The sequence below is a fragment of the Ambystoma mexicanum genome, chromosome 3q (genome assembly GCF_040938575.1).
Source record: "Ambystoma mexicanum isolate Mex_15411 chromosome 3q, UKY_AmexF1_1, whole genome shotgun sequence".
NCBI classification, from domain to species: domain Eukaryota; kingdom Metazoa; phylum Chordata; class Amphibia; order Caudata; family Ambystomatidae; genus Ambystoma; species Ambystoma mexicanum.
Window position 1 is genome coordinate 317,131,133 of NC_090926.1, and position 27,660 is coordinate 317,158,792.

Here is a 27,660-nt window from a genome sequence, read left to right on the forward strand (position 1 = left end):
TATCTTATTAAATGCCCCTGTGGTCTTGACTATATTGGCAAGACAAAAAGAAAAATTAAAACATGTATAATAGAACACGGAAGCTGTCTAAAAAAACAAGATTGAGCAAGCCCCCATGGTAAAGCACTTTATGAATAAAAACCATGGGTGGGAAGATTTTGAATGGACAGTACTAAAAGTGATGAAAGGAAAAAAACCAACAAATGAGAGAAGAAAGACTAAAAGAGAACAGGAAATGATCTTTATGACCAAAAGTGATACCAAAGGACTGAACAAGGCGATAGAATGGCACAGAAACAAAGGCTAATGGAAATAGATGTTACACCCCACCATGAGGAACCTATGTTATCTACCCTAACACTCCATCTAGGATAAATATAGGTCTAAACTCTAGATCCATGAGTAATATGTAAGATGGGTCTTATCCATGAGACGGTTATATACGAGAACTATACATGTGAAGCATATATCCTTTCTATTGATATATAGAGACCCTCTATGGTAGAGGGTTTTTCATATATATTCACTTTATAGACCTATAAACTGAATGGGGCAATGAGTTAAACACCACTATAATACCCTCTGTGACGTAGACCCCATAGGTTATACCCCATACTATGTAGATTAATAACTATACACCCACCATCTATGTATAGGCACCACCATCACTACTAAAAGTTGAATCAAATTGAACAATTTAAAAATTTAGAAATTCAAAATATAATTCGAAATTATTTTGAACTAATGCAGAATCTTCAAGCGCAACTAATTTAAATCTTAAAACCCAAGAGACTGCCTTATAAAGTCAAAACAGCTATTCTATGTTTTAGCGTAGACTTCTAAGAGAATTTAAAGCATAATAGACAACTACACTATTAAGATACTAAATGAAGATGGTGCCAGTTTTCGTCGATACCTAATATATCGCAAAAAACAATGATTGGCACTGTAATCGCCACAAACAAATGTGATTAAACGCGAAATCACCTGATGCAACAACCCAATACAGAAAGTTTCTCCCATAAAGTGAATGTAATCTTGAAAATAATGGGAAATACAGAGCATAATTTAAATAGAATAAATAGACCATTATACATGCGGAATACCCATCAAAGATGGTGCCCGAGTCTGCAACAAGAAACAAGATCTTATTTAAACAGGTCTCCATGGTTACTAAGATGATGAAGAAACCGAGGGACTAAACAAATCGTCTCAGCACCGACGCACTCGAACTATCATTGAAAGGTAAGCAAATATATTTATATAAAGCCAAACACACAAGCGATTTGCCTTTAGAATCGATCGTGCACAGATCGAAATAGTAAAGCATACTTTTACTTTTCCATTCCAGGAAAGAAATTTATATCCAACTACTTAAAGAACAAACTACCTGGAATAAATTGCACGCAACATGCCTAAAAACTAACAGTGCATGTCGACAACGAAAAACAGGCACTAAACTGTAAACGAGTAACAGAGGCAAGAAGCTAGTAGAAACAACATGTTAGTAGCTAATAGACACTTTGAGATTCAGCAACCGAGCAAGAGATGGTAAAGAGATGACTTAAAAATAGGAAGAAAGCACATATAGGGTAACAGGTAGCATTTTATCATATTTTACTGCTTTTTCAGATACCGCACGGATTAAGAGTCTACAGTTGAGACCACCCATGCGAACACTGGCTACCTCCACAGACCACCACAGGTAATTAGACCCTTTGTCTGGTACAGGGTCTTTTTTAGAACCTAAATAGAAATGAGAGCACTCATTGCTATTTTCATTGTTTTTAAATTGATAGGCTAAGATGTGGAGAGACTGAGACAAACCCATGAATCCGAAAGGGACAACAGACTGAACCCTAATCTACATTAGTGACTCACCCTTTGTAATTTCCTGACAAATGTTCATCATCAGTAGAAAAAGAACAGAAACATGTTGAGTTGTGACCTATGTCATTTAGCATAGGAAAAATAGTGTCAATAAGGACACAGGGATATAACATCCATACCCGTAGGAGGTAAAATTAATATCTACCCCAATGAATAGAACGAGTTTATCCACCAAGATTACAGACGGCCACTACCTTAGATGAAAGTCACTGATTGGACAGAACTCATAAACTGTAGCCTACGTTTCCCTTGTATAATATTACCTAGATACTTTACCAGAGTATTTCATATGATAATGAAATTTGTATGAACTTTTTAATGCCTTACATTTTGATAATAGACGTTATAGTTTTTCAAATACCAAGAACCTTTATTGTTCATCACACCACATAATGGGCACGTTGTTTTTTTCTCTACCTTAAAGTTTAAATATAAATAGCGGTGTAGAGAATGCTATGAGTGGAGGTAAGAAAAGGTGTATGAATGACTCAAGAGTGTATGAGTATAAATGTAATTGTGCGTTTTAGAATGTTCTGGGTGGGTTGCTGTGCCTGTGTAGAGAATGCAATGAGTGGATGTAAGAGAAGGTGTGAGTGAGTGAGTGACTGGTGGGTGAATGAGTATGAATGCGGTAGTGTGTGTTTGAATGTTGTGGGTGTGTGACTGAGTGGTGAATGCAGTTTGAATAAATGTGAGAGGGGATGTATGGGTGAGTGACCGGTGGGTGAAAGGGGATACATGTGTGCATGTGTCTAAGGGCCCTGGGAGACTGGGGATCACTATTTTTGACACATCCTTTATTGACTGTGCATGTTTTATTGTTATTTTCTGGCAAAGCCAACTTCATGGCTCGACTGGCATATTAATGCAGTCAGTCTAGCCATTGCATACTGTGGCATGACATATTACTCAGCATCTTTAAGCATGATTAGTAGTGCTACCTCGCTAGACTGATGTTTTGGTGTAGCGGCCTGTATATATTTTACTGTAGTTTGACTTTTTATTAACTGAGCATCTATGATGAATCGAGCATGATAAGTGTACTGATGGGTCTAGACTGGTTTACAATGTAACCAGTTTGGACTGGTTTTCATATTGTGACATGTCATTTTTAATGGGCAAACCAACGGAAGTATGTTCTTTCATAGGCGTACTGGCATGTATTGGCAGAGCAACCTACAAACGTTATTTCGGGCTCTCTCGCTACGCTTGGTCGTAATCGCATACTTGTGGAAAATATTGAAACCCTCCAAAAAAACAACTATATTTGCAGACCAGGCACCGCCCCCTTCTTTCTCTGCTTCGTGAAACATTAAAGCTTTGATTAAAACACATCTTTACTTCTTTCACTTGCAGTAGAGCATGCCCCTGCAGCGCCATAATTATCATGGACATTGAACACATGTGGTGGGCCGGGGTGTCGTATGCCCTGTTCTTTGTTCAGGGCTTGGGGCAGCCCCCCCCCCAGCATGGCCCGCATGGGGGCCCCAAAATTTTGTGCTGCGCCTTTGTCTGACAAAGGGGTAGTGTACAGTGCGCGCCTTGAAGTCTGCCACTGAGTCCCCAGGTGAGAAGCAACTCGTGGGTGTTTTCAGTGTAAAACAACTGTGGTGCCACTGATTTATATGTGCAGCAATGATATTATATTAAATGGTGGGGGCTTTTAAAGTCCTCTGGCACCCAGTATTACGCTTAGATAATAAAAACTATGGGGGGTCTCTGGTATATTTAAAGAACCTTTCCCAGGTATTATACTCCAGCAAAGATAACATTATCAGATGCACTTCCCTGTGTGCACACATATTAGTGTATTAGGTTTCTTCTATCGTGGTGGTAGCTGACTCATAGATACATTTATGACCAGGGAATTTTGTTGATATTAAATCATGGTCAAGTATTTAATTTTCAGGTTTTACTCATGCATCATCTTGTTCCTGGGTAAAAAGCAGAGCACGCCGCCCCAGGTCAATGCTGTTTTGGCTTGTTTAACACAACAATGCCACAGATAACGAGTACTTCTGTACACATTGATGTATAGATGTGTCATACACTAGCTGTAGCCTACGTTAGAGATTTTGGTTACCCTGTTACAAGTACTGCATTATGTATGTTTCACATATAGACCCCACACTGAATATGGAAAATGCCATTCTCCCAATATGTGATCGTGGACAAATCACACCTCCCTCTGTGCCTCAGTCCTTATATCTGGCTGAAATGAGAGTGCCTGGAAACACGGGTGCTAGACTCGTCTGAAAAATCTGCAGGTAGTTTGCCATCACTTCCTGTGATGTCACTTGGGGCGTGTCAAATTACATCACTTCCTGTGGTGCCATCAGGGGGATAAGGGCCGTGTGACGTCACTTCCCCATACCCCTGGCATTTTGGTGAAATGACGTCCCTGATCGTGCCTATAACTAGGTAGTAGACAACATTTAGTTTAGCAGTCGGTTGGATTTTAGCTGGTCATTACTGATTTCATACGTACACTGGGTTATTACTATGTCTTAGGTGAAATAATTACTTTGGATCAAACATAACCAAGATTCTGTGATTTTATAATCTAGTATATATTTTTCAATATACCAGTGCAGTGTACTATTTGGGGGTAACTGTGAGGGATTAACTGTACTTAACTACCAACCTCCCTCCCTGTGAGGTAAGCCTGACTGACTGCTTTGCCACGGCTGCCATTACAGAGTTATCTGTTTTTCACTTTTGCTTGGACCACTTTCTTAGTAGGATATTTGGTTGTGCATCCATTACTATAGGGCTTCAGAAGAAAATCCCCATCACTGTTCCATACAGAACCAATATATCGAAAGTAACAGACCTGTCAGAAAACAGTAGCTTGAACACCAAACAGTGATGGCCGGACATCTTTGAATTAATGCTAAGAACTCCTTTGGCAGCTTGCCCTTCATTTCCTTTCTTTTTTTTGACCAGTGTGCTATTACAGAACATGATCAGGCAAATACATATGCATACACACATACACGATCCTCGGTGCGATAGGGAAACAGGTAAAGTATTGAGTTCCTTTCTGAATTGCCGGATGGAGAAAGCAAGCCCGATTAGGGTGCTTGGTGTTGGTTGGCAGTCTTAGAACTGTGGACCATGATATTCCTCCTAGCTTGCATGGGGCAAGCCTTTTGGCTTGTGGGGCACGTCATAGCCTAAAATGATTCCATTAGCCTTGGCAAATGGGTCTTGTCCCAGAGGAACACAGGGTTGCATAAAGAGGCCCTAGCTCAAGAGGAGCCCCTGGGTTACGGAGAGAATCCCTTGGGCCTCGCAGATCATTCTGGTCTGTGGCAAACCTCCACTTCCCCCAGAGAAGCCTCCTTTGCACTGTGAAGCAAGCCTTAGGCCATTGGGAATAATCCTTTGGGCCATGGGGACTCCCTTGGCTCTTTTATTATTGAGAATCTCTTGGCATGAAGTTCTGTTGCTTCATCTTTGGAAGTATTCAATATATGTATATGATCTGGTTGCTATGAAGGATGGTACAAAAATGTTCCCTATTCCTGAAACTTTATTGTTCTTAGCAGAAATCTAAGCGCACAGAAAGTGAGAAGCTGTTGGTACAGATCCAGGCTTATCTTGACAATGTGTTCGATGTGGGTGGTCTGCTGGAAGATGCAGAAACTAAGAATGTTGCGCTGGAGAAAGTGGAGGAGCTTGAAGATCAGTTGTCGCATGTAAGATTTCTACTTTTCCTCATGTGGGTATAGTTTACAAATTTGACCAGGGAAAATGTTTGGTTTGCGATGTTATGTAATGGCAGTAGTATTTTGGCAAAGTATTGTTATGGGATTCTTGCAGTGGGTTGTGAGCAGTTCTTCACTTGGAAAGAAATTAAAGGTATGTTAACTTTTGAGTGAACGAGTACAATATTTACCATGTTCCTGATATTGGTATTGTTTGACTTTAATGTTTAACATTTTTGGGAATGACCTGAGCGATTTGCATCTGTGTTTTATAAAAGTTACAATATGGCGTCAAAAACGAAAAATAAATAATGTACACATTTCTAACATGGATCAAAACAAACAGAAAACGTATTACACAGAGGTTCAGAGTAAAGAGGTGACCTTTTGACCTCTGAAGTTTAGTTGGTCTGGTATATACGCTCATAAATAACATTTGACAAGGCTGTTGTAAACTGTGCAAAGGATTGTTTCGATCTTTTGCTTTTCCTAAAGCATGGAGAGTCCAAAAGGAGAACCTATAAATTCATAGCAGCTCTCCTATGGCACGATTATCGCCTACCTTTGCTAGTTGTCCTAGATGAGTGGTTTTGTTAAGGCAGTGTGACAGTTTTTTAAACAAGGGTTGTGATATATGTAATGGGATTGGTCGTTTGAACAGCCACAACAAGGTGAGCAGCCGAAGGCAGCTCAGCTCCCATTACATTCATGGAGGTCTCTTAGACCCCCTCAAACCATGTTTTTCTTTGGAAGTATTCAATATATGTACATGTCAAAATCCTGTACAGCTGTTCTGAAGTCCTCACTTGAGATGTTCTAGTATACCCCTCAGGCTCAGTTGAAAGTATAGGACTGATGGAGCACCTTTTTATAGTTCCATATATGGTCACAAAATCCAACATGAATACTTTTAACAGTGATAACATCTAATCAAGAACTTCTAGCAGCTCAGGGATAGACTGATCAGGTGAGACTCGTACTGTACACCCACTAAACGTTTTATTTTATTATCATGACAGGAATAATATCAATCAAGTAACCTGTAACTTTTTGTGCACCCACTACAGTGGAAATATATTAGAATCTTAAAGTGCTGCCATGCAATAGCTTAATGTCTTAAAAATTAGGGCATGTTGCATACATCAAAGATGTGTTGATCAAGGTCACTCCGAATAGATTGTTTTCTTAGAAAGCTAATTTGCACTTTTTCTTAGAGAGCTAATTTGCAAACCCCTATCCCTTACCTTTAAAAGAGTATCCCCCTTTATGATCAAATACAATGTCTGTCCATACTTTGATGAATGTTGCTTGCCAGTCCTATATTTTCCAAATGTATGTTTGATGGCCATGACAGAAAGCTTCAAGATTTTGTAAGGATTTTCCTTTTTTTCCTTTCTATTTACGTTGTGGTCAATTTCATTGCGACTATTGTAGAAGTGCTACATTATCTACAATGTAATAAGGTAGAAAGTGATTTTACATGCTACAGCTTCAGATCCGTGAATGTCTTAAGCAATCAATGTACTGATAGAATGTTCTCTTCAACTGTCTTATATCGATTCCCTTAAAAGATCAGAAATTTCAGAGGAATAGGTTCAGTAAGTCTAACATTACAAACAGAAAAGAAATCCAAGTGTTCACTTCTCTTGCCACCACACCCTTCAGATGAATTCCCTCGTAAGCGAATACCATAACTGAAAGCTTCCAAAGAATCTGCTAATATAAATTCCACTAATGATCAGTATAAGGTACCTCACTCCCTAGCAATGAAATAACAAGTACACTATCCAACTTACCTCACATGGAGAAATAAAAACAATAACTCCCCAACCTGAACCCAAGATAGCACTGAAGATATTGCCCAAAATATTTAATGTTTTACCTCTTCATGAGTCATGGTTGATGTTTGATCGGTCATACAAAATGCAACAGATCTACATCATGCCATTTAAGAATTCACTATCTTTCTCTGCCTCACTGAGACTAGTTTGAAGCCAATTTGGCCACCTTCTTTGATGCACGCCTTACACTTCATTAGAACATCTGCTGTAATAGTAGTAGAGTAGGAAAAACAGAAGCTTGGCGCAGAAGGATTTGCGCTGAGTTTGAAATACACTATAATACCATCCTCCTATTTAATGAAACTAAATAATGAAAAATGATAGGATACCCTGATCTCCTATGTAGTGGAATCCCATCCACCAGATTATGAACCTAGTTTTATTTATTTTTTTACAAGAATCGTCTTCCATTTGGCTAGCCTACTAGCTATTTCTAACAACATCTTAATCCTGTGGGCATTAGTCTTTTTGTCAATTCCTCTTTTACGAAATCAGCCCAGAATTCCTGTAACATTTTGAGCCATCTCAGAATTGACATGTGGGTATTTAAACCCAATCCTAAGGAGGGCTACTTATTCAACATCATCCCCCGGCGTCTACCTCTAGCCACTGTGACGCATATCCGAGATCCATGGTCTGATGAATACATATTCTTTATCTGTGGATCCCAAGTCAGCCTTGGCAAAACCCCAGTCAGCAAAAGACGTGTGTCCCCTTTAAACCACTATCAGAAGGCTATAACCAGACGTTAAAATGCAAAAGAAGGACTTCCTCCAAAAGCGCATTGTTAGCATAAAAAACAATGGAAGTCTTTATAATGTACACAGAATTTAGCCCAATGTGATGAATCGTAGGTTGTTGTCCCTTCTCCCCGAGGGGGGGAGCCTCCCCCCTTGAAGCTATGAAGGCGAGCCTGCTCTGCAAGATCATCCCTAGGGGTCAAGGCAAGTGGGACCTCACTGGGAGAGACTCTGCCTTTGGGGACAAGGACTCCCCTTCCTTTGAAGAACTCCCTAGACCATGTACCATAGCCGCATATATTTTTTTTTATTGTATTTGGTTTATTGAAATAAAAACCTTTACAAATAGATTTGAGATTAAAATATAAAATACTAAGCATCAATAGTTTAAGACATAACATTACACCTTGACAATTAAAAAGAAGAGGTGGCTTTCCCTAACAAAGAAACTTTAACATCATTATAAATAAACAAAAAAATGATAGTACCGAATTTCCATATGATTAGTAAAACTAAGAAAATTAAAGAATACAATTGAAAGACAATGGAGACATAAACACAATCGAACAATTTCTGGAAACAACATCCAAATAACATCCAAAAAATAAAGTTACAATTCGGTACTTAATGTAATTACCTAGGAATCATCATAATGCCGTTTGATATTATTATATTAAGTGTTCATTCTCACCCATCTACATGATCTAATAGTAGGATTTACTCATTTTTGTTTGGCCTACAGGTCTTCTGCCAACTTCGATTCTATAAATGCCAGCAAGTTAGTTAGACGGAGAGTAAGATTCTGACTGAAGCCTTCCATACAGCGTTTCCATAAGAGTTCCTTTGCGGTTACATAGTTTGAGTAGAAATGCTCAAGAAATTGAATGCGATGACCTTCAAAGAATGGACAACTAATCACTAAGTGTTTAAGAGTTTCTAGTACTGTGCAGTTTTTACAGAAACGGCAACTAGTATCGGTGTTGCTATTTAGATAACCAGTCCAATGTTTAAATTGTTCGCGGGTGTGAAATTGGTTAAGTCGAAAGCGCATATAAATGTTCCTTGAGCGAGCTGAAGGGAACTGTAAGAGATATTTTATTCGGATTCCCCATCTGCCGCGGACTTCATTGTATTCTTTGAAGGAAGTATATTTACCCATTTCATCCATCATTATACACCAAAAAAATCTTTGAAATTTAAGCTTTTGGCTTGGTAACCCCATACTCATGGATAATGGAGTTTCATTGATAAGAAGTAATATTTTAGTAAGTTTAAGCGAGTAGGTATTGAGTGATTTAATATGTGATTCACTCAATAATTGATTCAGTTTAACATAAAGAGTGTTTTTCGGTGGATTGTAGATCTTGGTTAGATTGATAATTTTACGCCATGTGTGTTTTACTGACAATTGTAGTAAGTTTAATTCGTGGCAAATCATAACGTTAGGGATAGACAATGATAGTCCCAGAACAGTTTTCCATAATTTCCCCTGTAAGATATTTAAGTAGGCATCTAAATCATATGTACAAATGTCCAGTGAGTATAAAATAACAGGTTCAACTTTCTGCAGATAAAATTGAATTAAAGGTATTAAAGAGAACATACAATATTTCTGATGAATAATTTTCATCTGAGATGTCAACCCCCTAACTTTTTGGTTGAGATATTTTTTCCACATTGTGATTGAATATTGATCAGCTAAAGGATATCCCAAATAGCGAAGCATCGGCGAGTATTCAATTTTGACATTGTTCATATGCCAATAATATCGATGACATCCTAATTTTTTTTTGGAGAAGATCAATATAAAAGTTTTCGTTGGATTAGGCGTGAGATTATGATTGGAAGCGAATTGCGAAAATAAGTCCAGCTTTCGTTGGAGTCCAAAGGGCGTTTGATCAAAAAATAGCAAATCATCAGCAAAGCCTAACCAATCTAAGTTCAGAGAACCAAACTTCACAGAATAGCATTCCCCAGCAATCCATTTGTCGTCCAATCCTAACAAATACAAATTGAACAATATCACTGCCATATTACAGCCTTGTTTCACCCCGATCTCAGTAGGAATGGGGTCAGTCAGGGCTCCTTCCTTGGTAAGTCGTATGCGATAATTTGTGTTTTTGTGGAGTATTGCAATCAAGGCAACTAATTTAGTCGGAATGCCAAGATGGATCATTTTTTTCCACAAGATTTCACGAATAACACAATCAAATGCTGCAGTCAAATCCAAACTAGCCATATAAATTGGCCCTGAGTGACTAACTAAGGAATGTGCCTGGAGATGAGAAAGAATTGTAGCATTTAACTGACAACCAATGAGTTTTCTGAATCCTCCCTGATAAATAGACAACATATTTTTATCGTTCATATAAGTTTGTAATTGTTGGATGAGTAGAAAAGAAAATATTTTGGAAGAGGAATCAGTTAAGGCAATAGGGCGATAATTAGAGGGACAATCCGGAGAGCCCTTTTTATAAATTGGAATAACTAACGCAGAAGACCATTTTATGGGGATGTGTCCTGTTTGTAAAATCAGATCAAATTTGATTTTAAGGATGTGGGCCCAGAATACTGGGTTCGATTTATACACACAAGATGGAATACCATCGGGACCAGGCGCTTTTGAGGGCTTCAATCTACCGATGGCATCTATGATGTCTTCTATGGACCATAATGAGGGAGAATCAAATTCCAAGCGTGGTTCACTACCCTTTAGGAAGTGAAAGCGCTCGGGCATGGTATATTTGAGTTTTACATATGATACCCAATTTTCGGCGGAGATTACAGATTCAAAATTAGTTGCGGTTTCCGAGGTGATGGAACGAAGAATATTCCAGGTTTTCCTTGAGTCGTGCTTTAGTAAATGGTAGAATAATTTTTGATTATCTGCATAGAGATGTCTTTTTAACCATTTTAGTTTATTACGGAATCTTTGTCGTACTGCTTTGATCAATTTATCACGAGTGAAGTCAGAAGGAAAGGTACTATTAATCTGACGAATTTCGTGATTTTTTTTGCGATTTTAAGTGAGCGACTTGATTATTGAATTTGTGCGCATGAACCTGGATAGCTTTTTCGTGCTTATCCCTTGAATGAAGCATAGCATCTAGATGAATTTGAATTCTAGTAGAATTTAGACGATCTAAATGAGTAAGTGAATAACTGGACGGTGATAAATGTGAGAAAATACTAGGATCACATTCTAGATTCCGAATAAAAATTGCACACACTTTAGGGTTCCCTCTCACTGTATAGTGAGGCCGGTCAGTTTCTACCAGAGATAGGAAAGAATTGTCTTTGAAACGAGCCAAAGGAATATTCATCTGCATGGAAATAATCATATGGTCTCCTAGAACTGGATCAATAATTTTGAGGGCATCTATATTCGAATATAAATTCGAAGAGATGAAAAAATAATCAATAAGAGAATTGAGGTTTGCTCTAGTCCATGTATAGGTATAATCATCTAGAGCAAAATAAGGAGTTTGAATATCCCATTCAAGGAAAAAAGAATTCCATATAGTTCCGAGCCTTTGGGAAGTAATTGAGTGCTTTTCCCTAATTGCATTATTATGAACACCTATTTCATAGCAGTAGCAGTTGAAGTCACCACCTACAATAATTCTTGCCGTGGGGTATAAAATCAGTCCCTTTTCTAATACATCGTGCATTTCCTCAATAATGATCGCAATAGGTGTAGACAATTTATTCCAAATAAATGACCCCAAATAAATAGAGACCAATAAAAGAATAATAGAGGGATCCAAATCATCTTTCATGTTGATTGCTAAGATGGAATCTGAACTACTAATCTTCTCCAAAGAGCATTGAAGGGCAGAATTAACCAATATAGCCAGGCCGCCTGAAGGACGACCTTCGCTGCCTCGCCTTGCATTCTGAATATGTGCTAAATATCCGTCTATAAAAAAGGAGGATTGATTCATGGTCTCTTGAATGAAAATGAGATCAGGTCGATTGAACTGATTTAGGTGATACCATTTTTTGAAGTTATTTATACCACAAGAATTCCACGAAATAATGTGGAGTCGGAGTGGGCTACGAATGTTTCATTGCCTTTTGTTGGTTTGATTGCGTGTTGTTAATTGGGTCCCTCCAAGACATCTCCTTTAAAGCAGACATGAATGACATGAACTGTTTCATAGTATTAGCATCAATATTTGCAGAGGTACCCTGGGTTACATTATCAGTGACACTTTCGACGCTTAGAGGAGTAGTTTCTAAGTAACTTTGTGTGTCATCAAAAGATGAAAAGAATGATGCAGTTAAACCAATAAATGCCAAGTCATCAGAGTGATCCCATAACATCTTCATTATAAAAGGAGACATAAATTTACAAATCATTCGATTGTTGTTAATATCAGCCAATTTCACCCAATCTATGTCATTAGATCTAATAATTCGTAGGGCAGGGATATCCTGAAAAACAGTCATCATAAAGGTGCGGTTCAAGCGAGCCTTACCATAGCGAGCTTCATCGCTTTCCCAGCCCATAATTATAGCAGATTTTGGATCGCCATAATTATGGTTAGTCAGGGATTCCTGATTATCCATAGTGGATTTCAGATTGGTCAATTTAGAGCACTCCTTAACTTGTGGACGTTGCAAACTCAAGATTGGTACCTTTGGGCTAGTACTTTGATGAACCAAGTTCTCAATTTCGTGAGTAATTAATTGTTTACTAGGGTCAACATTATTATCTGAGGTTAGTTCTTCCGGCTCGCTTGAACTTACACCCTCCAAATTTTTATTTTGGGATTCAGTTGGATTATTAGGACAAGTGAGTATTTTATTTTCTCTTTGTCCATTAGCTTTACCCAAGATCACTTTCGCCGTTTTTTTAATTTTCAACATTGGATAATATTTGGAGAGGTCAGTTTGAACGCAGTGTGGGGGCCCTGCAGTTGAGTTAGCCGCCACCCCGAGGTCAATATGTCCCCTCTCCTCTTTATCCTTTCCCTTGTTTGCCTTAGATCGTGATTTGTTAGATTCTTGCCAAGCTGGTTCATTAGACAAGTCCTCATTTTCATTAATTTTTTTGTTTTTTATTAAAGGTTTGCAGGGGGCTTTGATAGTTGCAGTATTCAAATCTGGCTCTGAAAGATTCAGCAGGGCCTTAGATTCCTCGCTCAACTGATTTAAGTCAATGATATTATCTCCCTCTGAAAGATTGCAAATATCTTTAATATGTGTGTTATGAGTATCATTTTTGTCACGTGATTGGTTCTTTGTTTTTTTTTTCCTGTTTTCCCTTTTGTAATTTGGTTAGAAGATTTCTCTTTTGAGCCCGAGCCAAAGCCCTTCTTTGTTTTCTAGTAAGGGCATTGGTCGGAGTTTGATAATGCACCTCTTCATTATCATGTATTTCTATTGTTTCCTGAGGGATAGGATCTATTCCAGTTGGATCAATAAGATCAGTTAAGGCTGTAGGACTGTCTGGAGGAACACTTTCTTCTACACACGGGGTCGTCAGCGGTTCCTTGATGATTGACTTGGAAAGTGTGGCAAGATTAGTTGCCATTTCCTTTACAAGGGTAGTCAAGACAGCAAGGTTAGATTCATTGGTGTTTTCCAAGTTCACTACCTTTGGGTTCACAACCTTACTGTTTTCTAATTTAATGGATGGTTCTTCTGTCACTACCTCTGAAAACAATTTAGTTTGAGTGCCTATAGTTTGAACATGGGCCATCAAATCTTTTTTGTTTAAGATGGAAGAAAACATATGGCATGCAAATAACATGCCCTCCATTTTACCAAGAGAACTCGTGAGGTCAGACATTTGAATCTGTAGGAATTTTATTGCCTCATGAGTCTGCTCATGGTCTTTATCAAGTAGATTAAGAATTCTGGTCATGACCGCAAAAGATTCGAAAGAGTGCTGCAGTTCGGCATTCCATTTTTCTTGTTCAGAGGTAGGACAGTTCGACTGTGGATGAATCTTACAGTGAGTAGACTCGTTGGAATCGAGACTAGGTACTCTATTTCCTTCATGACTAGAAGGATATTGGCAAGTAGGGATCATTGGTTGTTCCAGTATCGGGCAGCTATTTACCATCAAGGAGGGCCCTCCTATGTTGTTATTACTCGGAGTGTTAATTCCCCCCAGAATACATGCTTCCTTCTGTGCACTAAAGTGTGAGGGTACAGAATAGGTGTATGCTTGGGGATTATTAAATGGGAACACATTCTCAATCCCATACTTACTTCTATTCACTGGAGTTGAGGGTTCGTTGGATAGACGAATCCGTTTGCCTAATTCTATTTCAATTGCCGGGGCTAATATGGAGACATCTGCAGTTCGCAGATCAAATTGCTCAATTCCCATTATTTTTTTTATTTCATCTCTATCAAGACTCTGATCAGAGTTACAATCAACAATTTCCCAATCCTTTGAGGAGCTTTCATTCACTTCTTTGACCGACATGTATACTGGTTTAATTTTGGAATCCATGTTTTTTTTCGGTCAAAGTAGTTTTAGGAGTCGCCCAGTCGACATCTACCGACCGTTTTTTCGGGAGAATTTGTTCCTCAAAGTCTTCAGGGATTATATCGACAGGGGCATCCTTATTAGATTTCTGTAAATCATCACAGTGAAAATTCTCTGTCGAATATTTCGTTGACAAAGAAGCAAGTTTCTTAGCATCCAATCTATTTTTCCATTCCTGATTTTTATTATACTCAAAAGAAGCAGGTGTGAGAATAACTTTATTCTCAACATTGCTTTCTGATTTTAGGGCCATTGTAAGATTTTCAGGCAACAATGTACTGCTATGATTGGAGTCAGGCAGGGGATTGAATTCTTTGTTCATCTCTTTTTCAGGCCGATTTAAGGGCATTGCAGCGGACGATTTTACTACATTGGAGTCCGCCTCTGTTTTTTTAGGATTAGTTTGGGACTCTTTTTTTTTTTTTTTTTTTTTTTTATGCTGCGAAGCCCCTCTGCCATGACCAAAGCAGTTTTGATTGCAATTATAGGCTAGGAAATAAAGGGCAATGCAATCACACCACTTTAGCTCGCTATATCCCCCTCCAAGCAATATTTGGCAATCTATATTACGGGCATGAAAGGTAACCCTACCACCTAGCCACCTTACCGCCTAACAGCCCAACAGCCACACTTCGCAGGCACTTCCGGATGCGCGCGCCGGATGCGCGGGTCCGAGTGCAAATAAGGAAGTGGTCAGTGGGTTTGTGGGCGGGCAATCGGGCGGGTTTAGGGGGGCGTGGCTAAAGGGGAAAAGAGAAGAGAATGGCGTCACTAGGTTGCCCAACATACAAAACCCGCGGGAAACCCGCGGACACTAGAGTATGGGGTGCAGAGTCCTCAACAAATACCCAGTGTGAAGGTCCACATCAATCCAGTAAGGTGCGCGTTACGCGCAAAATTCAGGTCAAGTCCTTCTTCTTGCCGACGGCGCTGCGGGAAGAAAGATCCAAAGAGGCAGCGAAGCAGCGAACACAGCCCAACAGCCACACTTCGCAGGCACTTCCGGATGCGCGCGCCGGATGCGCGGGTCCGAGTGCAAATAAGGAAGTGGTCAGTGGGTTTGTGGGCGGGCAATCGGGCGGGTTCAGGGGGGCGTGGCCAGTGTGAAGGTCCACATCAATCCAGTAAGGTGCGCGTTACGCGCAAAATTCAGGTCAAGTCCTTCTTCTTGCCGACGGCGCTGCGGGAAGAAAGATCCAAAGAGGCAGCGAAGCAGCGAACACAGCCCAACAGCCACACTTCGCAGGCACTTCCGCATATATTGATATTTTATTTCTATCGCGCTCGTACACAAAGGTTTCAGAGCGCAACAAGGTAAGGGAGGGGAACAGGGGAGAACAAAACAACGATCTTCCTGGGCCCAGTGACATTGAGTGACATTGAGAACATGCAAGTGCATGGGAGAGCGGGAGGGGAAAAGTTCATGCAAGGGGGGAGAAGTGGAAAGTGCGGAGCAAAGGAGAAACAGATAATAATAAATATAAAGGCAACAAACAGTGGTAGTGTAGCCAGCAAGTGGCAAGTGCTGGGTTTAAGGCAGCAGACAGGGTAGGTCTGATAAGTGCAGGAAGAAAAAAGGGGGGGGGCAGTATGGGTACAGATACAGACCCCAGTGTAAGGGGTGGACCAGAGGCAGTGCGGAGGCTGGCAGGTTCCTGGGCCCGGAGGACAGAGGGTGGCAAGGTGCACCGTGCCAAGAGAGAACAGATCAACAGGGGAGAGGGGGAGCGAAAGCAGAAGCAAAGAGGAAGGTCTTGAGGTGCTTCCGGAACCGGAGATGGTTCTCCACAAGTTTTGGAGTGGCAGGGAGGATGTTCCAGAGGGAGGCCCCAGTCGAAGACAGAAATCTACCCCCAGCTTGTTTCTTTGAAAAACGACTGACCCTGAGGGAGTTTGAGGAAGAGGAGCGAAGAGTTCGAGAGGGGAGGTATATGCAGAGGGATAGCTGAAGGTATTTTGGACCCAGGCCCCAGAAAGCCTTGTGGACAATGCAGAGTGTTTTGAATTTAATCCTTGCATCTACTGGGATCCAATGGAAAGATTTCAGTGCTGGAGAGATACAATCCCAGGGCTTGAGGTCAAGGACAAGTCTCTCAGCCCTGTTCTGGATTAGTTGCAGAGGGCAGAGAGTAGAGGCAGGTAGATTTAGAAAGAGGCTGTTACAATAGTCCAACCTAGAGAGAACCAGAGCTTGGGAGACCATGAGCTTCTGGGGGAAGGAGAGGAAATGGGACTTTCTGCAATAAGGAACAATGTAGCATGTTTACATTAGGCTGAAGTCAATGCTACAAGAAACCAATACGAACAAAGTGATGTCTTTTTAAGGAGGGATGTGCATTTAACTGGGATGAGTCGTAGAAGCAGAGGAGGAGAGTATTGTACACTGGGGAAGCCCCCCAATATCGCGCCTGTTGGAGGCAGAGGCAAGACGGGTCACATAGCCTGCCACTTTCGAATGAACAAAGAACGCCAATGCCGAATGGTGGAGGTCTGATATATGCAACAGCAAAGAAATCGTTGTGGAGAAGAAGAGTGGAACCATGTACCCGGTGGTGGCATGACCACATCTGCAGCGTGGTGAGCAGGATGCCCAAACAAGAATGCAGAGACCATTGTTGCTGGAAGCGTGAATAGCTTGCTATTGCCAGCGCCCGTGCAGAGCAGTAACCCTACAAGAAGCCAACACGACGCTAGCAAGAGTTGAGTGTTAATACCTGCCTTGATCTCGTTCTCAGTGTGCAGGTAGTTACCTGACGAGAATGACGGAACACCTCAGAACAACCCTAGGACTCTGTCTGATGACAGACGGTACAAGGCCCATAGATTGTTCATGGTCTGTCGCCGGTGATCCCAGATGTCTATGGTGAGTTGTCCGATAGTGGCTGTGGAAGTCTGTGGGTCCCACGTGATGGAGAACACTGAAAGGAAACAAGATATTTTAGTATAGTTACATGGAGGGGTTTTATGGGAAACACATGGGAGGATGATGGTTTAACAGTTTCGGGTAGACCGGAGCATTTGATTAAAAGAGGATGGAAGCCTGAGAATCCAGGCTTGAGTTTAAACCCAGACACAGTCAATAAGTCTTTACAAAGGTAAAAAAAGAATACTGCACTTTCCGTGGGTCCATTTGAAGGATAATACGTATCCAAGACAGCTGACTATGTGCTGATGAAACAAGCATTTTGCTAGTTTTGCACATAGTCTGTGTTCTTAATAGCTGTAATTCCGCTTTCACATTGTTGATATGATCCTCTAAGGATTCAGAAAACACCATGATATCATCCAAATAAACAACTGCACAGCAGTGAAGCACAGGCCGGAGAATTTAGTTTACGGAGTGTTGGAATGTGGCTGGAGCATTGCACAGGCCGAATGGTACTACTAAATATACTAATAGTGTCCCTCACGTATTCGGAAGGCCATCTTCCATTCATCCCCAGGGACTAGGCGTACCAAATTGTATGCACCACGTACATTTAGTTTGGTATAAATCGTTGCCCCCTGGACTTGATCGATTAGTTTGTTAATAAGGGGCAGAGGATACTCTTTTTTAATCGTGATCTTGTTCATTGAAGGGCGGTCCACTCATGGTCGGAGTTACACGCAATCTCTTTTGGGAAGAAAGGATAGGAGTTCCTGCTAGGGATGTAGAATGTTGTATAAACCCATTAGCAAGGTTGTCTTTGATGTATTCTTTTAATAGCCCCGATTCCTTCAGGGTCAATGCGTGGATTTTTCCATAATGGATGATTGCTCCAGGTAAAAGATCAATGTGCCAATCATATCCTCTGTGAGTAGGAAGGGTATTTGCTTCTTTAGTGTCAGAAAAGTCTTGGAAGTCTTAATAAGCCTCAGGTTTGTATTTCTTATGTGGCCGCCCAGAGATTCCTCCAAGAGTGATACAGATGGCACTAACGTGAACAATGTTTGTAATGAATATGTACCATCCCCTTGTCCATGTACCACCCCCTTGTCTCATTCAATGTATAGGTTGTGTAAGGCCAACCATGGCATTCCGAGAATGTTTTGGTAGAATGAGGCATCTAGGATGTCAAATGACAGTTTCTCGTGCTGGTATGCCTCACAGGTCATGTGAATTATTCTTGTTTGCTCTGTAATGGGACCAGATGTGAGCTCAGACCTATCACTAGAATGGATGGCTTCTATGGCTACTTTATCATGTAATGAGATATGGTGTTCTTGGCAAATTGGGTATCTAGAATGTTGCCTGTAGTTTCACAATCTAATAATGCTAGAGTTTCTATGATTGCTGATTCTGTGGTTTTAAGAGTGATGGTTAAGAAGATATGACCCACTTCCAACATAGGCGGCAGAATGGGTCCTGGTTTTAGAGCAGTGTTTGATAGGTTTGGGTCTGTCAGTCCACCCCACAACCCCCTTTACTGATGAACCAGAGCTTTTCCCGGTCTCATGGGACAATCACATACAGGATGACCAGCCAACCTACAGTAGAAACAGATTGTTAATACAACAGTGTTCTATTTCCTCCTTGCTAACAGGTCCTCAAAATCCCCCCAACTGCTTGGGCTCCGAGGGAGTACTAAAAGAAGGACTCGCCGCCATCGGGCAGAGGATGGATTTTCGAAGCTCAAATCTTCTTTTCTCCCCCTGTCTTTCTCCTTGCCTTTGGTCGATCTGTAAGGTTAGGTCAATCGGATCACTCTGGGATGTGAGGGCTGGTATAATTTGGGCCCCTGCATCTTTAATCTCTTCCTTAAAACCTAAATAGGGCACAGTGGCTTGAACGTCTTTGGCCCACTACTAGATATTTACAGCTACTAGATATTTAAATTGAGTGATGTATGCTATTAAGTGCCGTTTCCCTGTTTGAGAGACCTTTCACAAGTTTTACACTCAAACGTTTGGTTGAAATCTTTGAGGAATTTGTCATAGTAATCTAAGATAGGGTTGTGATTGTTAATCCAAAGCAAGGCCCAAGTAAGGGCATGTCCTTCCAGATTCATTAGTAGGAATGGTCTGGAGGGTTGCCCAGAACAATGCCAGAGGTTAGGATTGATTCCAAACCTTCCAGCCATCATCTCTTTTGGTTTGCACAGGCCTCTTTTTCCTTACAGTGAGGAGCAAGAAGCCAGATACCGAAGAGCGTTGCCAGAGTGGGGCCTGAACCCTGCAACCTTCCCCTGCCTAAAGAGGGATACCGGGGGAACCGGGAGATGCGGGAGGCTGCCGGGGCATCATTATGTGTATGAAGAAACTTGTCCTAGTCCTTAGAACTGCATACAAAGATTACTTATCTGTTCCCCGCTACAAACGGGCCACCATAGGAGGCAACAGCTTCCCGGTAAAAGCTGCCAAGCTTTGGAATTCCCTGCCTCCAAACCTTAGAGTAGACCTGCCCTATCAGAACTTCCGTTCCAAGGTAGTCTCCTGGCTGAAACTGGAGACCCACTAAGACAATGTAGTGCCCAGCGCTACACACTCACATTGTAACCACGTGTGCCTTCCTGCTTACTTGTATATAACGGCCTGCTGGCTTTACTGCTGATTTGTATATAACATTGGTGTACCTTATTTTTGTATTATGTATATTCTTTGTGTACTGTAACCAAGCTTCGAAAATTCTTGTAAAGGCTGCGCCCCGATACCGGGTACCCTGGCGCATTATAAATAATAAAAACAAACAAACAAGGACAAGACATTAAACCTAAGACTGTATAATTGGAATCCTGAAAACCTGAGAAAGCAAGTAACGAATAACCCGGTTGAGGAAGACCAATATTATATGAAGAGAGAAACTTGTTGCAGTTCTGAGGACGAGTTGTCACTAAAAAGGACAGGTAACAAAAGACCTGAAAAACCTATAAGAGGGGTCTAACCATCCCAGCTGGGGAATAAACAGAGACTGGAAACAAGTCCCCTGGGAAGAAGGTAAAATACCCTATGCCTTCAGAGTTGTTGACTGGAGAAAGCCCAACATAGAGTCACGTAAAGAGAGACCGGAAATAAGATTGTCAAGTGAACAATATAAGAGGAGACAACCTGAGAAAGAGAATCCATGGCACGGAAGGCCTAAAAAGGTATTGAGGCAAACCCAAATTAGGAAAGCCTCAATTCAAAGACTGGGAAGAGTCTGCGAGTTTAGACAGTGTGTGAGAACATATCTGAAAGAAAGATATTCGAAGTATAATACCTCAGAAAGCACAAAGCCTCAAAAGCATTTTGGAAGAGCTACAACATTTGACCAAAGAGACTATCCAGGAAGATTACGTTAAGAAATATCTGTACCAAGGAGAAACTTGTTTATAAAGAGACAATCAAAAGAGAAGAAAAGAACAGAGGAAGAAAGACATTTGCTTGGCCCATTTAGCGTTAGTTTGGATGAAGGACATTTTTACTTTGGACTTCCTGACAACTTGAAGGTTATTCCTCTAGCAATAGGGGAAGATGGGCTTTATTTCTATAATTTATTTATTAAAAATAATTCAGAATGCCGTCAATGCTTCTTACGACCCACCACATCAACTAGTCAAATTAATAATTTCATCACATTCCCATACTTTTGCGTACAAAATAGTATTGACATTCCAGAACATGATTGTCTCAGTTCCATCGAATATTGATTCCCGGAGCAGATCTACTTTCGGCCCACCTAAGGAACATGCAGGAATCTCGCATCTCTTGTTTTAAATTATCAGCATTAAATGGCCTCCTAAAATTACTGAGTTCCTTGACGAGGCTTCCCATGCCCTTGCAGCTCTCATCAGAGTAAATTACCAGTCTGGCTCCCTGATTAATGATCATTTGCAGTTCATCATTTGAATCAGGCCAAATCCTAGCCACACTAATGGAAGCAATCATTACCACTCTGCTGAATAAAATATGTTAAGGATGCTGATACTATTGCCTGATTTCTAAAACCCCTCTGAATAATAAAACTGAAAGAATAATAAAAGTCTGCTCCATGATAATGAGTTAAGTTTCACGCCCTTAAGATGTACTGAGTCAGCTCTCCCAATCCTAAAATCCATAAATTCTAATTCTTCCACAGTACTAGCGTTATTAGATTTGTTAATGTCATATGATATTGTGGATCATTACAACTGTTCCTAACGCTACCACTTTATATGGAGATCGAGGAAATGGCACATGGCTATTGTGACGAATTGCAAAATTTTGTCACTTCTCCCCAAAGGGGAGCCTTTCCTTGTGAGGCTAGACATGTGAGCCCGTTCAGCAACATTCCCCCAGGCGGTGGCAGTAAGCGGGACCTCACAGGGAGAAACACCCCTCTTGGGTATAAGGACTCCCATTGCAGCAAGGAACTCCGTGACATCAATAACATTCATGCGTCAAAGAAGTCCATCAGAGCAACCCACTGTAATGACCAAAATGATTCTTGACCTCAAATTACATGAATGTTGGCACAACTAACAGCCCTACATTGGCTTTTAAATCACTTGCAATCATATGATGCAAACTATACTCCCTAAGTCTTAAATGCCTGTATTTGACTACTACCAGGGAAACTAAGTGCTCGCTTGGATAGCTTTACCTTCTAACTCTTGTGTATATTCAACAACAAAAACCTGTCCACAAGTTGTGGATCATGGATCGCATGTTTGTGCAGTTTTATGAGAATCCATATGTTGAGCCTGTGATGGGGAAAAGGTGGCACATGTAGTCTGGAATTGTAGAGTTACAGACTTGGAGGAAATTGGAACCTATGTTGGATAGACCAATTACTGTCTGGCTCAGCGTTGACCCTTTTGTGGGAGGAGACAATCTTGCAACTCAAATCTGGCTCAATTTACCTTGTGGTTACGTCTCTTGAAGTTGCAAAAAAAGAGGTTGATGAGAGTGTGGAAAGGTAGTATCCCATATGAGATAGATCAGTTAGCTCAAATTATACTACTGTGCTCTTGTTAAAGGAAAAAGAAAAATAAAACATTCTGGAAGTTTAAGGCGAATATAGAAGTCGTTCTGAAGTTGGATTGGTAATCTGGGCTGCGGGTAATTCGGAATTAATTGGGTCATAGGGTGAATGGATATTTGTGTATCTTGCTACGCACTTCGTTTTGTTATAACCGAGGCCCTTTCCTTGAATAACCTCTTCCTATTGCATTGACTCTTCAACACCTGCTAGCCTGCCTGGTGATCTACTCTACCTGCTGCTCTATCTCCTTTCCTTCTCCTGTCTCGAAGTCTGGTATGAAAAAAAAAAACGATTAAGGAAGAACTTCTGGTCGCAAAGTCAGGAGTGCCCATTGCTGACACCTACATCAATGCTTTCTTCCAGACTGACTATCACTGACATCCTCTTTATTGTCCCCTCTCCTGACCTTTGGACTTCCCATGTGGTCTGTCTTCTCCCCTTTTTCCTTCTCACCATTAATAGTGGAACTAGATGGGAAGTTCTCGTCATACTTCTATCTTCTAGGTGCAAGTCTACCAGAATGGCACTATCATGGCCCCATGTACTCGCTCTCTGAGACGTGGTTAAATGCCAGCTCTGTCACTGCTTTTGACACACTCCTTCTGGAGGGTTTCAAGATCCAAGCGGTCTGGAGGTGGAGTAGCCCTTGTCTACTCTGAATGTGTCCCTGCGTCCGTCATACCCACCCACCCACTCCTACTCCTCTGAGTGTCTTGTCTGTCTGTAAGCACTGCTTCTCCCCTTCCCTCTCACTCACTCTCACTACCATCTATAGGACCCCCGGGACCGACCTCCCACTTCCTATCGCTGTGGACCGACCTTGCCTCGTCTCTTCTGACCTCTTCTTCTAAGCTTCTCTTTCTTGAAGACTTACATATCGTCTGGGCTCTTCTGATGCAGCCACTACCTTTCCGCAACCTTTGCAACGCTTTCCCTCACTATTCTTCCATCCGGTCCAACTCACTCAGCCAGTCACACCCTGGATGCTCTCTTCACTGCTAATATCTCCCTCTGTAGCCCTCTCACTACTCCTCTCTTGGACTGACCATGCTCTCCTCTCCTCCCATCTCGAGTTCCCTCCTCCCCCCCGGCTAAGCCTCTGCCCTCACTGCCAACCTCCTTCTCGGTCATTCGATCGTTGAAGCTAGGGTCAGTAGACGCTTTTGCCGCCTCCTTGATTCCTTCCCCCTCCTGTTCCATCAACTTCCACACTGACTCTTCCCTTGCTAACTTTCACCTCTCTATCTCCAACACTCTTGATATCCTGGCCCCTGCCATGAAGCCTGCCTCCAAGTGCAATAGCTGGTACAATTCCAACCCAAGCTCGGTTAGACGCAAGTGCAAAGTCGTTGAACGTAAATCACTAGCTTCTAGTACATCATCTGACAAACTGGCCTGTTGCATGCTCCAAAGGCAATGCAAACTCTTAATCCGCTCCAAGAAATAGACCCACATCCAATTCCGCATCTCTGGGGCCACAGACAACACGGCTGAAATCTGCAAGGAACTTGCCAATCCTGCTGCTGTCTCTCTCCTCCTCCTTCCCAGGCCCTCTCCACAGCCTTGGCCACCCACTTCACTACCAGAACACAGGACATTCTGTCCTCTTTCTTCTACTCCTCTGCCCCCCCGTTCCCAGTTCTGTCTTGGCCCCTCTTTCCCCCCCTCCTCCTTCCTTTGCTTCGTCACACCCATAGCACCAGATGAGGTCACCACGACAGTCTGCTCTATGAAAGTCTCGTGCAAACAGGTGCTCCCCTGCTCCTCTAGAACCATCAAGGACGACATTGTCTTTCTCGCTCCCTCCCTGGCTGAGTTCTGTAACCATTCTTTCGCCACTGGCTCCTTTCCATCACCCCTCAAGCACTCCCTTGTGCAACTCCCCCTAAAAAAGCCATCTTCAGACCCTTACTGCCTGGCTTACTACTGACCTATTTCCACTACCCCTTTCTTGGGTTAACTCTTGGAAAGGTTGGTCATCTCCCAAGTAATTCATCACACTGAATATGTTGGTTGCCTTCACGGCCACTAGTCTGGCTTCAGAGCAGCCAGAGGCATGGAAACTGCTCTCCTGAACACCCGTGATGACCTGCTCTCAAAACTTGATTCCAACTCTCCCTCTGTTCTCATCCTCTTCAATCTTTCCTTTGCCTTCCACACATCCATTCCACCCTCATAAATCGTCTTCGTTAAGCCCTAGGCATTACTGACCAGGCACTGGGTTGGTTGACCTCCTTCCTCTCGAATAGGCCCTCCCAAGTTCAACTGTGCCCGTACCTCTCCTCTAGCTCACTCTCCACTAGCCACGTCCCTCAGGGTTCTATACTCTCGCTGCGGCTCTTCAAAATGTACCTGCCCCTCTCGCCCACCTCATCTCCACCTTCTCTCCTCATTTTCAGTGCTATGCTGGCGACACTAGGCTCTTTACGCCCCCCCCCTCTTCTTCATCTCTCATTCCCGACTGACTGCTATTCAGGCATGGTGTGCTTCTAACGATCTCTGCCTTCATGCCAGTAAGATGGATATCCATCTCATTGGGACTCCTGCTCCATCCCCCCCCTCCCTACTCTCTGGGTCCCCTTCCCTTCCCTTCCCTAAGCTCACATTGCTGACCTTGTAAAGAAATCTCAATTTCAGCTTCACCTCCTTAGTGGCATTCTCCCTTTCCTCACCTTCCCCCAGAAACTCAATGGGCCTCATTACGACTTGGTTCAGGAAGCATAAAGGAATTATGATTTGTTAAGATTTAGTAAAATACTAATGAAATGCAAAGGTACATTTGATTCAAGTGACAAAAAATTGAACTAATACTTTGCCTTTTGATCTAATTGAACTAAAACATTGCCATTTGATATTTTTTGTAAAGCCCCTGACGAAGATAATGTGAATCTCAAAACGTGTTGGGCAAATATGAATAAAAAGCCTCAAAAGAAAAAATGAAATAATGAACTTGTGGTGTTTTGAAAAAAATCTTTCGAAAAAATGAGTTAAATGTTTCTGAAATTAATTAAATTTGAAGTGAGTACAAAAGCTCCCCACTAGTGGGGTTAGCTATTTTTAGAAAGTTGCCCTTTATTATTAAGCCACAGACAGGGGACGTGAGTTCCCTAAAATTGTGAACTTCCTTGTTCTCATTACGACCTTGCCGGTACGGAAACAAGGGTGCCGGTAAGCTTACCAGCACCCTTGTTTCCGGACCGGCGAACTACAAGTTTGCCTGCCGGGGCTGCTGTGTCCAACAGGTCTGACCCTGATGGGCGCAGCGGCCACGTTAGGCAGAGACGTCATGAAAGCACCGGCACCGTTGGCAACGGTGCCAGTTCTTCAGTGGACCCATTGGGAATGGGGGAGCAACTTTTTCCGGCACCTAGTTTACTGGTCCGATGGGACTTGTAATGTCCCGGTGGCACTGGCAAGCTAGGTGCCAATAAAAAGTCACGTGTCCGGCGGCAACCCGCTGGTAGCACCGGCAGGGTTACCACCGGACTCGTAATGTCGCCCAATGTCTCCAGTGCTCTGGCCCTCGTTAGACTTGATTTCTGCAACAGCCTCTTCCTTAACCTGCCTCTTTCCTCCCTCCGACTTCTTCAACTAATCCAGAATGGGACTGCAAGACTCATTCTTGTCCTCAAGCCCAGGAACTGCATCTCTCCAGCCTTAAATACTCTCCACTGGCTCCCTGTGGCTGCAAGGATCAAATTCAAGACCCTTGGCATCGTCCACAAGGCTTTCTGGGGCCTGGCACCACGCTACATCCAACTCTCTCTCCCTAAACACCTCCATGCTAGAGTTCTTCGGTCTTCTAGCTCTAACTCTCTACAAGTCAGACACTTTTCTAAGCAGAGAGTGGGGGGTAGAACTCACTTCAGCTGGAGCCTCCCTCTGCAATGGCCTTCCTGCCCCTCTGACGCCAGAGCTGGAGCTCCTTACATTCCAGAAGCTTCTCAAGACTTTCCTTTTCTCCTCCTCATTCCTTCGCCCCTTCCCCTGCTTGTTCCACCTGCCTCTGTCTGCCTGCCTGAATCCCTCATGAGCCTTACAGGGCCAGGCCCTCCCTCGACCAGTCTCCACTTCACCGCTTAACAGCACTTACCCCTGGGCCCACTTCCCCGCCTAGCCTACTGAGTCTGGTCCACCCAACCCCCCTCCCCCCAGCACTAGTTGGCCCCTTTCCCTCTTCCCTGAGCACTTGCCCGCCTGAGCCTCCCTTAGCACTTGCCCAGGCCCCCTGCCCTTCTCCCCCTTCCCTGCACTTCCTGTTTGCACTAGCACAATCCGAATGTCACAAGGCCTAGTAGGACCGTTTACTGTTATTTACTCCCCTGCATCCCCACCCTTTGTCTTATGGAGCCTGGAATCACTTTCTGATGTATAGGTGCCATACAAATGCTCAGTAAATAAAAACAAATGATAGCACACGGCTACAGTTCCCATGTGATTTGTTATTTCTCCTTCCTAAATAAGAACAGCATTATTGTCCGACGTTTGCATACATATAGTGAAATGTTGCTTGGCTGTAAGCAAACCTTAAAGTTGATTTCTATTGTCTCCTGTTTTGCATGATGCTCCTCTGTTATTTGTATTTGTTACGTACCGACCAAGCAAAATGAATTGCATCTAGGCTTCAAGCAAAACACGACCTTGCTGATGAGTCTAAAAGCCTAGTACAATAAGAACCTCTTTGATGCACGGCTAAATGGGAGGTATTGGTCCAATGTGCACTGTCATAAATCAATGATTCTAAAGATGTGGGGCAGCCACAGAAAAAGAGCCATCACCTCTCATTTTAGACTTGAGTACTTTTAGCAAATGTGATTGTTCTGAATGAAGTGCACGTGGAGGGTTTGTACTCACAACTTCGTATTACACCTACTTGCGTGCCAGCCCATGTGCACATTTGTAAAGCAGACTAACAGAATCTGAAAAAACTCTAGATCTAGCAGGGAGCTACTGCAAAGATTGCCTAGAAAATTAAATGTGATCATGATTTGCAAAGCCAAAAATAAATTGTGCAGCAGCAGCTGCATTCTGAGTACAGTGAAATTGTTGAAGATTG

The 27,660-nt window shown here is 42.2% G+C and overlaps 1 protein-coding gene across 6 annotated transcripts in view; it reads left to right on the forward strand.

Annotated features, from left to right (window-relative positions):
- Positions 1-27,660, forward strand: part of FMNL3 (formin like 3) — a 780,663-nt gene that overhangs the window by 555,467 nt on the left and 197,536 nt on the right. For 5 of the 6 annotated variants that reach the window (XR_011305037.1, XM_069653874.1, XM_069653877.1 and 2 more), the window contains one exon: positions 5,439-5,591. Coding sequence is in view for 5 of the 6 variants with exons in the window: in XM_069653874.1 (XP_069509975.1) it covers positions 5,439-5,591 (153 nt within the window). In the remaining variant the exon portion in view is untranslated. The remainder of the gene's footprint in view (positions 1-5,438; positions 5,592-27,660) is intronic. The other variant, XM_069653875.1, reaches the window with a different exon arrangement.